Source organism: Monodon monoceros, unplaced genomic scaffold (genome assembly GCF_005190385.1).
Source record: "Monodon monoceros isolate NGI ecotype Baffin Bay Population unplaced genomic scaffold, NGI_Narwhal_1 Super_Scaffold_16, whole genome shotgun sequence".
Taxonomy (NCBI): Eukaryota; Metazoa; Chordata; class Mammalia; order Artiodactyla; family Monodontidae; genus Monodon; species Monodon monoceros.
In genome coordinates this window covers 62801527-62814996 of record NW_021703772.1, presented here as the reverse complement: position 1 = coordinate 62814996, position 13470 = coordinate 62801527, and the positions used below count along the sequence as shown (strand labels likewise).

The window sequence follows — 13470 nt, the reverse complement described above, 5'->3', positions numbered from 1 at the left end:
AGCGTTTCTGGGAGTGTCTTCTCCTGTGTTGGGGGCTTTTACTTACATGAAATGCTTAAGCTTTAGCTTGCATCAGGATCACCTGGAGGGCTTATTAATGCAGAGAGTGCTAGGTCCCCCTGCCAGAGATTCGGATCGGGTAGATCTGGGGTGGGCCCATGAATCTGTATTTCTAACACGTTCCCAGGTAATACTGACTCTCCTAGTACAGAGATGACACTCTGAGAACTACTGCCCTCAAGTCTCTCCAATGACTCAAAGCATGGAGCAAAATGACCAAAACAAACTCTATTTTCATTCACTTTGTTAAAATCAGTAGTTCTCAACCAGGAGACTAAATTAAAAGCTAAGGAGCTTTCTCAATATACGTTTTGCCCAGGCCTGACATGTCCTTGGACATTCTGGTTCAATAGGTCCAAGCCTAGGGTGGGACCAGAGCGTGTGCTTTCGAAACACCTCTCCCCAGGTGATTCTGATGGGTACCCAAATTGAGACTCACTGGTTTAAAAAATAAATAGAAGCAAGAGGGAAGAGATATGGGAACATATGTATATGTATAACTGATTCACTTTGTTATACAGCAGAAACTAACACATCATTATAAAGCAATTATACTCCAATAAAAATGTTTTAAAAAAAAGATGTTTAAATAAATAAATACATATGCATCATAAAACAGAAAAGAATTAGATGGGCTTGAATTATGATGTAACGTGAAGTGACTAAGGACTAACTAGTTTTAAAATGTCCTAAAGGTGTTCTCTGAAGCTCGGGGGGTTTAGCAGAAGTACTCTGAGGGGCACTGGAAGTAGAGTGGAGCAGGAGAGATGTACAGCCCCACCCTACCTCAGACTTCAACCACAACAGTTCTGCCGCTATTTATGCCAATTGCCTTTGAAGGCCACAAAATGTTTAACACTATGGATGCCTGCCTAACTTTCTCATGTTCCAAGTAGAGAAGTAAGCAGGAAGGCCAAGTGAAAGCACACTAATGCAGATCATGTGTCCAGTACTCAAAAATTGTACAACCACCCTCCTGGATCACAGGCTCCACGTAAGAAACATTGACAACATCACCCCCAGTCTCTCTCACTCACAGCACAGATGAAGTTCTTCATCGGAACCATCGCCACAGTCGTTATCACCATCACACTTCCAAGATGACTGGATACAAACATGATTTTTACATTCGAACATAGTAGCTGGGCAGTATGCCCCATTGGGAAAGCGAGTGGCTGTTGGTGGGGAGGAGACATAGTCAAATTATTAGAAAAAGATACTTTTTGGAAAGCTATCCGGCTATTTCTCCTTTACAGAAAGAGCTCTCCTAATGGAAGGAGTTCCATTATAGCGTGCTCTTCATGATTCAACCAGATGTTCTGTGGCTTTAAACTGTCTGAAATTCTGATGGAATGTTTCTTAAGGATAGATGACCAAGCCCAGTATTCAATGACATGAGTCATTCTGTGGACAGCACCGCACTTTTTTGTTATAGGCAAGCGCAACCCTTCAGCGGCGTAGCACTGGCTTTTCCTATCATCCATTTATACAGTCTCTTGGAAACCAGGTTTTAAGATGCGGCAACTGCATTATCAACAAAATCCATCATAGACAATCATCAACAGTTAATATTTATTCAGTGATTCAAAAAGTCTAAAACGCAAATGATCATATTGGCTTTATACTTTTAAACAATTTTATATGCCATTATTCAATTCAGAAAATGTTTAATACTGGGACTTCATTATGTTTGAATACCCTTTTATTCATTGCTTGAATATTCTTTTACCTGCCAAGTTTTTATCCAATTAACGATTTGTAGAGTAGCTGATAACATATAAATACTTCCGTTAGCACACTTAATATATTCTCTATTTGAAATATTATTAATGAAATGCACTTGAATGTCTACTGTGAAATATACGGACATGGTGACTCAGGCCCCAGGTAAACTGATAATTATCAATGAATGCTGAATAGAAAATATCTATGGTCTTTTAATATAAGAAGTGGTGGCTGATGGGAAAAGTTGGGTCTAAATTGCCATATCCATACATTTCAGACAAATGGTGCCACGGGTGTCTAGAAACTTACGACAAGTGGCTTCATCAGAGGCATCGTGACAATCGGCAAACCCATCGCATTTCATTTGGTCAGGAACGCAGTGCCCGCTATCACACTGAAAATATCCAGGATGGCAGGTCATCATCTCTGAAGAGAAAAGACTGTCATTTCCAGGATGCCTTGGCATTCTCAGACAACTGTTAGTTCCGTGGAGGGTAGTAAGTCTTCCATCACATTCCTATCCGTACCCGGTGACTGGCTCACAACAAACCCACGCCTTGTGGTTAGCGAGTAAATAAACTCTCAAAGGTACACCTTCCCCGTTCAAAATATGGAGATGGAAGTAGCAATCTCTCCTCTATTAAATATCTCTAGCTCTTAAACTTTTCCTCAAAACCCTGAACTCCCCAACTTTTACTGTTTTGCACGCTGATTTTTCTCAGACTCGACCCTTAATCAGTAAGAGCTATAAAACTACTTGGGGTTTATGATCCCTACTCTAACATCTGACCTCTACACCAGGGAGCTACAGCCGTATATATCTTAGGGCCACTTTCTGGAGAACAGTAGGAAGACCAATGTTTTTATTTGTTTATGAGGTCCATGCAGATTAAAGTCTGCTCCTAGCAGAGGTTTAAGTTAAAATGAGATTTTTAAAACTCTCTTGAGATTTTCCCCTATTATTATTGATCTAGACTGCTATAAGGTAATCATAAACATAGGAAATATATATAAAGCAGAAGGTACTGTAATGCTAAGGTTTATATATTACATAAATTACACAGAAATCATTTAAGTCTAAAAAACCTTCCAAACACACATGTGAAGCCCCTACTTCCGACCAATATGCTGACCCTAGTACAAGACTCTCTGGAAAGCCCCTTAAAGAGCTGTGACAGTTACCGCAGTCCCGCTCATCTGAGTTGTCCCCACAGTCATTGTTTTGGTCACAGATCCATCGAGAAGGAATGCAGCTCTGATCATCACACCGAAACTCGCTCTCTGTGCATTCCCGGGGCGCTGAAAAAGAAAGCCACGTGGCCATCAGAGGGCACCAGGAATCATACATAGGGGACAGGCTTGTGGACTGGCCTAAGTGTCCTTTGTGCCTAACGCCCTCCTGTGTCCCAAGTCCCAGGCTGTCCAGCCTCCAAAAATAGACTTTCCATCTCAATTGTTAGTCTGTAAAGAATGGACTTTGTCAAAAAGTTTGTCCAAAGGTGATTTAATCTTAAGATAATTTTTCATTTCCTGAAACTCCAGATAACCTCCTATAGGATTCAACATGAACTTTCTTATGAACAATAAAATGCCAATTGGATCACCCTTTTGTGTAAGAAGTTTTTAGTCAATTGATAATTGCAGGTGTAACCAGCATCCTGATTCTCTCAACTGCCTATACCTTCTTACTTCCAAAAGGGGACTAAAGTCAGAATGTATTTCATGTTAATCTGAAATCGATATATATCATAAGGCAATGATATATTGTAAGTCACCTCAAGTTCTTTTTGAAAAAAAAATAAACTTGAGTGTAAATAAATAAATAAGAGACAAAAGATATACTTGGGTAAATATTCTTCTCCCAGAGCTTGATTACAAGCAGCTGAGAAGGAGATGAAAAAGTAGTAATGTACCAGTCAGAAAACAAGAGATCAGGTAGCCGTCCTCCTACCCTTTGAGGATGAACGGCATAGACAGTTGAATTACAGACAAAGAGCAGACATCACCACTCCAGTGGCAGGTAAGGATGAAGGACCCTGAACACTCACTACAGTTCTCCTCATCTGAATGGTCTCCACAGTCATTGTGCCCATCACATCTCCAGCGCAGAGGGATGCAGTGGTGATTTGTACAGCGAAATTCCCCAGAAGGTTTGCATGCCATCGACTCTGCAAAGCACAGTCATTGCAAATACTTCAGAAACCCATGGTCAAGAAATGTCGAAGTAGTCCTGGCTTTCTTGTGAGATGGTCTGAGGCTTACGCTACCATATTCTCAAAGCTCCCAGAAAGAGGAATGCCAGCCACATTCACTGTCAATATTCCTCTTTAGGCTAAACTGAATCTATCCTACTGTTAGAAACTAGATCCATTCTCTTTTGTAGAAGCTGTTCAAAAAATGATTTGGTCCCTGGCTTGCAATTTGCCATGAAGGCCTGGAAAGGAAAATTAAGTGATGCCACCAGCAAACAAAACATGTCCATCACATTGTCTTTAGTTGATTAGATTCAGTGTTATTAAAATAACCCAATATCTTCCTTACCTCTCTTCCAACTAAACCTAACACACACACACACACACACACACACACACACACAGAGACATTGTTTTCAAGTTAGAGTATATGACTAATCTTGGCAAATTCCATTCATTCATTTGGCCTTTTGTCCGTAAATTTTCTATGTTGCCAGACACAGAGGATGTGGAAAGTCAGAGGGAGATTCAGAAATAAGAAATATTCTGATTTTGAAATATCCTTTTTAGAGATAGATACCAAATCTTTTCTCTACTCCCCCTTCCATTCCTTTCAATCAATCTCTACGATTAGACAGACAGTTTAAACTTGTCAAGCGTAAATAGGAATTCTGCATTTGGGAGAAATTACACAAATTCCTAATATCTTCACAAGGTCTTCCCCAAGTATAGTATCCTTTGAGACACATTTCATTTAAGATGTATAAAGTAAACTCCCAATATCCCTGTAAAATGCTACAAAAATGTAACCTGTTATTAGAGGCGAACAAAGGAAGGATGATGTGGGAAATCTGCTCTCATCTCCTGCTAAGTTGTTTCTCCCTCCCTCCTCCCCTGCAGCCCCTCCCTACCACAGTCCTGCTCATCGCTGTTGTCCCGGCAGTCATCGAAACCATTGCACACAGCCCACAGCAGGATGCAGCGGTAGTTTGTTTTACAGTCGAATTCCGTATAGTTGTCACAGCGGTAGGCAGGGCTCACTGAAAAGAGAAGAAGGGGCAAGGTCAGAACCGAAGTCTCGGTCCTGAAAGGAAACCAAAGACACCTTTCCATCGTCTTATTTAAGATGCGGTGCTGATGAGTGACGGTGACTGTGTTACCAACCAAACAGACTCTGGCAACTGTGTCTCTTTTAGGTGTGATCTGTTCACCCAAAGCAGAAAGGCAGAGTCCTTAAGCTTTCTCACCGTTTCATTCCACTCATTTACGTTGCAGTCAAACTTTGGGGGGAGTGGGGCGGGGTGGGGGGACGAACTGGGTTTGAAGTAAAATTAAAAAGCCAGGTTGAAGTGTCAGTTCTGGCACGAAGTAGAAAAGTGACCAGTCACTTAACATGAAGCTTAGGCTCCTCACTTGTAAAATGAGAGTTGGTAACACCCACTTTCCCTACCTCACCATGTTTCTCTGAGGCTCAGAAGAGAAAGTGCTAGATAGAAAAAGTGTAAGCTCTTGTTATCATATTCGGGACAGTTAGACATTCGTCTATGGAGAGCAGGAATCAGCCACTTGAGAACAGGGGGCGTGGTTCAACCCGCAGGCTGTGCGTGCGGCTCTCCTTTGCCTTGCGGTGCCGGAAGAGCCGCGGGGAAGAGCCAAGAGGGGGCACCCCATGGGGCTGCAGCAGGGGCTGCACACCCTCTCTCCATCCATCTTGTTCCCTGCTCCCAGTCAGGCCAGGTCCCTCTCACAGGAACTTACAGCATTCCTGGAGGGGCTCATCTGAGTAGTCTCCGCAGTCATTGTCTACATCACACTTCCAGCTCTGAGGGATGCAGTGGCCATTGGCACACTTAAAATAGCCCGGCCGGCAGGTCCTGCTGGCACAGTGGGAACTGTCTTCGTCCGAGTTATCTCCGCAGTCGTCCTCCATGTCACACTGCCAGGATTCCGGGATGCAACGTTTGTTGGCACACTGCCATTCGTTGGACTCACACTGGTGATGCTCTGCAAGCGGGGACATTTGGTTATCAGCTTGGAAGGTGGCAGGAACAAAAGCTCCTAATTTACACTAATGGATCCTGGAGAACTCGATTATAATTTCTTCTTAGAGGACTTATGCCCTAATGCACTTATTATTAACCAGTACCACTACGTGAGCAGTTAGTCCCTTGACTATTACTGTCTCCTAAATTCTTAAATGTCTTTTTCTTGCATGCAGAATTACGGGATAAGGACTGAATCGCTGACAGCCTGCTAAATTCACCTTCTCCTGTACCTGTTGCCCTAATGGACAATGGTTTCAAACTTTCTGTTTGTTGCTATTGTTTGTGTTGATTTTGGTTTGGAGAGGTTTTTTTTTTGGGTTTTGGTGGGGCTTTTTTATTTTTGGGCTTTTTGAAAATGGAAACATAAATACTACAACTGAGAGTCCCTGTTTAAAATGTGGGAATCCCTCATTTCACCCCCAATGTTAGCTCTCAAAGGAGATTCTATGCACAGCATACAGTAAAGAACCATCAGTATAGACAACTTAGTATCCACCTCAACCATCTTCCTTGTAGAGACCTGAGAATTTATTTAAACTTTATAAAAATAGATATAGGATGGACTCTGAGTTGTTTTTTTTTTCCCTAGGATTTTGGACCAGTTTTTGGATTATGACATTCAGAAAATCCCTACAGAACCATGGGGGATCAACTATAGAAGTGGGCAGAGAAGGTAGAAAGCAATTCAACACACCACAAAGAACAGAGTCTTCATCAGACCCATCAGGGCAATCCTGATGAGCATTGCATATGAAGTGTGGGCTGGTACAGTTGCCATCCATGCACTGGTACTGTCCTAACCGGCAGTAGCGCTGCGGGCAAGTGATGGGCTCATCGGAACCATCCAAGCAGTCTCTCTGCCCATCACATTTCCACCAGATAGGAATACACCTACACAGAGAAAACAGAGCACTTCTCCTAGCAAAACACCAAGTGGTTAGAGGAGCAGGCAACGACTATCCAGAGAGAAGAAGGCAAAATTGAATTCCAAGGAATGATACACACGAGTTCTCTCACGGCCCAAGAAGAGGATCAATTAAACCTTAGCTACTGTGGAATATTTTCAGAGAAAACATAACAAGGTGACATAGAACAGGTTTGTTAAGACCCAACACACACTGAAAAAATGCTTTGAGTATGATGATTAAATTCCTGCCACAACAAAGAGTGGAGTGTGTGTCTGGAGCTGTGGTTCTGGAAACAGGGATTGGTTGGGACTGTCAGCCAGAGGGATATATGACATTTGGGTACTGGCTGGAAAGCTGGAGGCACTGACATTTTTTGAGAGTCTGTGTCATGATGGGTGTATGCTAGATTCTTAACCTAGGATACCTTATTCAATCGTCAAAATAATCTGCCACAGAATCTTAGATGTTATGATTTGCATTAACATCTCCTCTTGACCTCACTCTCTGACTCAGAGCCCCTAGTCGTCAAGGCCTGTGGCCATTGTGAGGGAAATAATCTGTGACCATGTTTCATAACAAATACAAATCATCAAAAATGGATTTGAATGTGTGACCCTGGATCCTCTGGCATAGTCATTTAAGAAGCTAGGCCAGCATATGTTTGAAAAAGACAGAGAAATTCTATCACTCCTGAGGGCTATTTTTCAGTGTACACTTATATACATTCTTGGCCCTGAGACTTTGGACAATTCCTTAGAAATAAAAAAAACACACAGTTTGCTTCCTTGCTACAGAAACAAAAACTTGCATGCATGGGCGTAACCATTTGGTTCACAAATTCCTTCTTTCGTGGACGAAATTATCGAAGTTAGAGAAAGTTGGACGGTTGGAGATCCAACTTTCCTGGTCTTGGTGCATCCCAAATGAGCAACGTTAATTAGCCAAAATCTTGGTTCATTGGAAAACTCCCATCCCCTGGAGCCTTGAAGTTCAATGTGTGTCCAAGGGCTGGAGAGGCAATGGGGAGAGGGAGAAGAGAGCCTTACATTTCACTGTTGGCACACAGGAATTGGGTGCTAGAGCACATGGGCAGGCACTGGGTGCTGTAACTATGCCGGACAGTATGGAAGTTATCTGGACACTCGCAAGTGAACCCACTGCCTCCTTCTTTGATGAGGCAGAGATGAGAACAGCCACCATTGTTGGTACTGCAGGGATTAGTCACTAGTGAAAGAAGGAAGAAAATATATGTTCATTCACTTAAAGAGAGTATCAAGCACAGACGCGCTGATTACCAGCCGCATAAAACTCATCACCTCTTAGTTAAAAAAAAAAACGTTATCCTAGATTCATGCTTCGTGCAAAAGTGCATAAAGAGTACATATGGTAGAGCTGTTTTAGCAACCCTGTTGCTAGTACAGAAAATTGATTTATGTGCTACCAGAAGTGAGGCTTACTCACTGGTGTTGGGCTAGAAAAAATGTGTCTCCCAAAGTTCTTGGAGAGCAGGTGGGAAATTTAGTTTACATCCATGTGCCCACAATCTAAGTTAAAGTTTTCATTTTCAGCAGATGCTATATTCTCTCATTCTAAGGATATAGGCAACAGAAGTTGCACAAGAATCAGGTGGATGGATAAACTGAGCAACAACTATACTACTTTTCTGGGCCGCAACTCAGAGGTAAAGATGAATTTGAACTTCTGCTAAATAATATGAAGAATATTAACTTCCAGAAAAAAATATTTTGCCAATTCTCATTTTTCCTAACTTCCAAGTTTATCGTATATTTTAACAAGACACCACGACAAAGCGGGCCCACAAAATCCATTCTATCCCCAAAGAATACTCCAGAACTTGGCTAGATATCAAGTGCAAACAGACATTTAATAAATGATGTTTTATAGTTACTATAACTTTCTTTTAAGCATTTCTTTTAAACTAATCATTTCAGTAGATTGATGTTGTAAAGAAATGATTGTTATAAATGCATCCATGTTATTATAATACATCTCTTAGGTGTTACAATTTATTGTGGTTATACAGGAAATGTCCGTATTTTCCAGAGGTGCTTTCTTAAGTATTTAGGGCTGAAATGTCAAAAGGCAACATAACAACTGTTGATTCTTATCAAAAAGAAAGCCCAGACTGATCTTTAAGAATAGAGCAGGTGCTATGAAAAAGAATTGTAAGCAGACTTTTCCAGGAATAGGGGAATAAACTCTAAAGATATTTCCATCCTCTCAACTCTCAGCATTTGCTTTGTAGAAGACATTAGCAAGTAACACCATTCCCAGTATAAATCATGATATTTATGCTTAAAAAACACAAACAAGAATGGAATGCACAAGACCCTAAAGCAACTGTGCAAAAACTTCCAAATCACTTACTCACCAATTGGCTGCCTGTAGGGATGATACACACGGATGTCATATGGTCTGTGTGTTGTGTTCACCAGCGCCACCCTATTTGACCCATTGTATTTGTTTCCCTTTTCAACTGTCTTTGTGTTCCAATCTGTCCAATAAATGGTGTCTTCAAAAACAGTAATAGCAAAGGGATGAGGCAGTGTCCCGGTTTCGTACACCGTGTGCCGATGGTGGCCCTCCAAATCAGAGTACCTGGAGTCGGAGGAAGGAAGAGTCACTCAGTGAAGATAATGCCCCTCCTCTAATGCCTTTAAGGATAGAGACTGACAAATCAATGAATAAAGTTCTACCTTCTAGAGGTAGCTGAAGTTCAGATCTTCCTCAAAACTTTTAGTCTTCCATGAAAACAAAAACTAAACTTAAAGTTTATTTGGACTGAATGAAAGATGTAAAAGTTGCAAAAGCAATGCCTTAAAATTAGGAGTAACCTTTCTCAAGTGCTCAGGGAACATTCTCAAGGATAGATCATGTCTTGGGTCACAAATCAAGCCTTGGTAAATTTAAGAAAATTGAAATCGTATCAAGTATCTTCTCCAATCACAACACTATGAGACTACATATCAATTACAGGAAAAAATCTGTAAAAAATACAAACACATGGAGGCTAAACAATACACTATTTAATAACCAAGATATCACTGAAGAAATCAAAGAGGAAATCAAAAAATACCTAGAGACAAATGACAATGAAAACACAACGACCCAAAACCTATGGGATGCAGCAAAAGCAGTTCTAAGAGGGAAGTTTATACCAATACAATCCTACCTTACGAAACGAGAAACATCTCAAATAAACAACCTAAACTTACACCTAAAACAATTAGAGAAAGAAGAACAAAAAAACCCCAAAGTTAGCAGAAGGAAAGAAATCATAAAGACCAGATCAGAAATAAATGAAAAAGAAATGAAGGAAACGACAGCAAAGATCAATAAAACTAAAAGCTGGTTCTTTGAGAAGATAAACAAAATTGATAAACCATTAGCCAGACTCATCAAGAAAAAAAGGGAGAAGACTCAAATGAATAGAATTAGAAATGAAAAGGGAGAAGGAACAACTGACACTGCAGAAATACAAAGGATCATGAGAGATTTTATTGGCAACTCTATGCCAATAAAATGGACAACCTGGAAGAAATGGACAAATTCTTAGGAATACACAACCTTCTGAGACTGAACCACGAAGAAATAGAAAATATGAACAGACCAATCACAAGCACTGAAATTGAAACTGTGATTAAAAATCTTCCAACAAACAAAAGCCCACGACCAGGTGGCTTCACAGGAGAATTTTATCAAACATTTAGAGAAGAGCTAACACCTATCCTTCTCAAACTCTTCCAAAATATAGCAGAGGGAGGAACATTCCCAAACTCATTCTACGAGGCCACCATCACCCTGGTACCAAAACCAGACAAGGATGTCACAAAGAAAGAAAACTACAGGCCAATATCACTGATGAATATAGATGCAAATATCCTCAACAAAATACTAGCAAACAGAACCCAACAGCACATTAAAAGGATCATACACCATGATCAAGTGGGGTTTATCCTAGGAATGCAAGGATTCTTCAATATACACAAATCACTCAATGTGATACACCATATTAACAAATTAAAGGAGAAAAACCATAAATCATCTCAATAGATGCAGAGAAAGCTTTTGACAAAATTCAACACCCATTTATGATAAAAACCCTCCAGAAAGTAAGCACAGAGGGAACTTTCCTCAACATAATAAAGGCCATATATGACAAACCCACAGCCAACATCATCCTCAATGGTGAAAAACTGAAACCCTTTCCACTAAGATCAGGAACAAGACAACGTTGCCCACTCTCACCACTATTATTCAACATAGTTTTGGAAGTTTTAGCCAAAGCAATCCGAGAAGAAAAAGAAATAAAAGGAATCCAAATTGGAAAAGAAGAAATAAAGCTGTCACTGTTTGCAGATGACATGATAACATACGTAGAGAATTCTGAAGATGCTACCAGAAAACTACTAGAGCTAATCAATGAATTTGGTAAAGTAGCAGGATACAAAATTAATGCACAGAAATCTCTTGCATTCCTATACACTAATGATGAAAAATCTGAAAGTGAAATTAAGGAAACACTCCCATTTACCACAGCAATAAATAGAATAAAATACCTAGGAATAAACCTACCTAAGAAGAAAAAAGAACTGTATGCAGAAAACTATAAGACACTGATGAAAGAAATTAAAGGTGATACAAATAGATGGAGAGATATAGCATGTTCTTGGATTGGAAGAATCAATATTGTGAAAATGACTCTACTACCCAAAGCAATCTACAGATTCAATGCAATCCCTATCAAACTACCAGTGGCATTTTTTACAGAACTAGAACAAAAAATTTCACAATTTATATGGAAACACAAAACACCCCGAATAGCCACAGGAATCTTGAGAAAGAAAAACAGAGCTGGAGGAATCAGGCTCCCTGACTTCAGACTATACTACAAAGCTACAGTAATCAAGACAGTATGGTACTGGCACAAAAACAGAAATATAGATCAATGGAACAGGATAGAAAGCCCAGAGATAAACCCATGCACATATGGTCACCTTATCTTTGATAAAGGAGGCAAGAATATACAGTGGAGAAAAGACAGCCTCTTCAATCAGTGGTGCTGGGAAAACTGGACAGCTATATGTAAAAGAAAGAAATTAGAACACTTCTTAACACCATACACAAAAATAAACTCAAAATGGATTAAAGACCTAAATGTAAGGCCAGACACTATCAAACTCTTAGAGGAAAACATAGACAGAACACTCTGTGACATAAATCACAGCACGATCCTTTTTGACCCACCTCCTAGAGAAATCGAAATTAAAAACAAAAATAAACAAATGGGACCTAATGAAACTTAAAAGTTTTTGCACAGCAAAGGAAACCATAAACAAGACGAAAAGACAACCCTCAGAATGGGAAAAAATATTTGCAAATGAAGTAACTGACAAAGGATTAATCTCCAAAATTTACAAGCAGCTCATGCAGCTCAATATCAAAAAAACAAAAAACCCAATTCAAAAATGGGCAGAAGACCTAAATAGACATTTCTCCAAAAAAGATATACAGATTGCCCACAAACACATGAAAGAATGCTCAACATCATTAATCATTAGAGAAATGCAAATCAAAACTACAATGAGATATCATCTCACACCTGTCAGAGTGGCCATCATCAAAAAAATCTATAAACAATAAATGCTGGAGAGGGTGTGGAGAAAAGGGAACCCTCTTGCACTGTTGGTGGGAATGTAAATTGATACGGCCACTATGGAGAACAGTATGGAGGTTCCTTAAAAAGCTAAAAATATGGGCTTCCCTAGTGGTGCAGTGGTTGAGAGTCCGTCTGCCGATGCAGGGGACACGGGTTCATGCCCCGGTCCGGGAAGATCCCACATGCCGCGAAGCGGCTAGGCCCGTGAGCCATGGCCGCTGAGCCTGCGCGTCCGCAGCCTGTGCTCCACAATTGGAGAGGCCACAGCAGTGAGAGGCCCGCGTACAGCAAAAAAAAAAAAGCTAAATCTAGTACTACCATACGACCCAGCAATCCCTCTACTGGGCCTGTACCCTGAGAAAATCATAATTCAAAAAGAGTCATGTACCAAAATATTCATCGCAGCTCTATTTACAATAGCCAGGACATGGAAGCAACCTAAGTGTCCATCGACAGATGAATGGATAAAGAAGATGTTGCACATAAATACAATGGAATATTACTCAGCCATAAAAAGAAACGAAATTGAGTTATTTGTAGTGAGGTGGATGGACCTAGAGTCTGTCACACAGAGTGAAGTAAGTCAGAAAGAGAATAACAAATACCGTATGCTAACACATACACATGGAATGTAAAAAAAAAAAAAAAGGTCATGAAGAACCTAGGGGTAAGACGGGAATAAAGACGCAGACCTACTACAGAATGGACCTGAGGATATGGGGAAGGGGAAGGGTAAGCTGGGACAAAGTGAGAGAGTGGCATTGACATATATACACTACCAAACGTAAGGTAGATAGCTAGTGGGAAGTAGCCACATAGCACAGGGAGATCAGCTCGGTGCTTTGTGACCACCTAGAGGG

At 40.5% G+C, this 13470-nt stretch overlaps 1 protein-coding gene across 1 annotated transcript in view; it reads right to left on the bottom strand.

Annotated features, from left to right (window-relative positions):
- The window catches only part of LRP2 (LDL receptor related protein 2), a 197641-nt gene that overhangs the window by 32829 nt on the left and 151342 nt on the right, over positions 1 to 13470 (bottom strand). The window contains exons 53-61 of the mRNA XM_029225973.1: positions 9323 to 9549; positions 7977 to 8154; positions 6717 to 6913; positions 5736 to 5981; positions 4889 to 5017; positions 3834 to 3953; positions 2968 to 3084; positions 2095 to 2211; positions 1098 to 1235 (exon numbers count right to left, since the gene is read on the bottom strand). Of these exons, the coding sequence (XP_029081806.1) occupies positions 1098 to 1235; positions 2095 to 2211; positions 2968 to 3084; positions 3834 to 3953; positions 4889 to 5017; positions 5736 to 5981; positions 6717 to 6913; positions 7977 to 8154; positions 9323 to 9549 (1469 nt within the window). The remainder of the gene's footprint in view (positions 1 to 1097; positions 1236 to 2094; positions 2212 to 2967; positions 3085 to 3833; positions 3954 to 4888; positions 5018 to 5735; positions 5982 to 6716; positions 6914 to 7976; positions 8155 to 9322; positions 9550 to 13470) is intronic.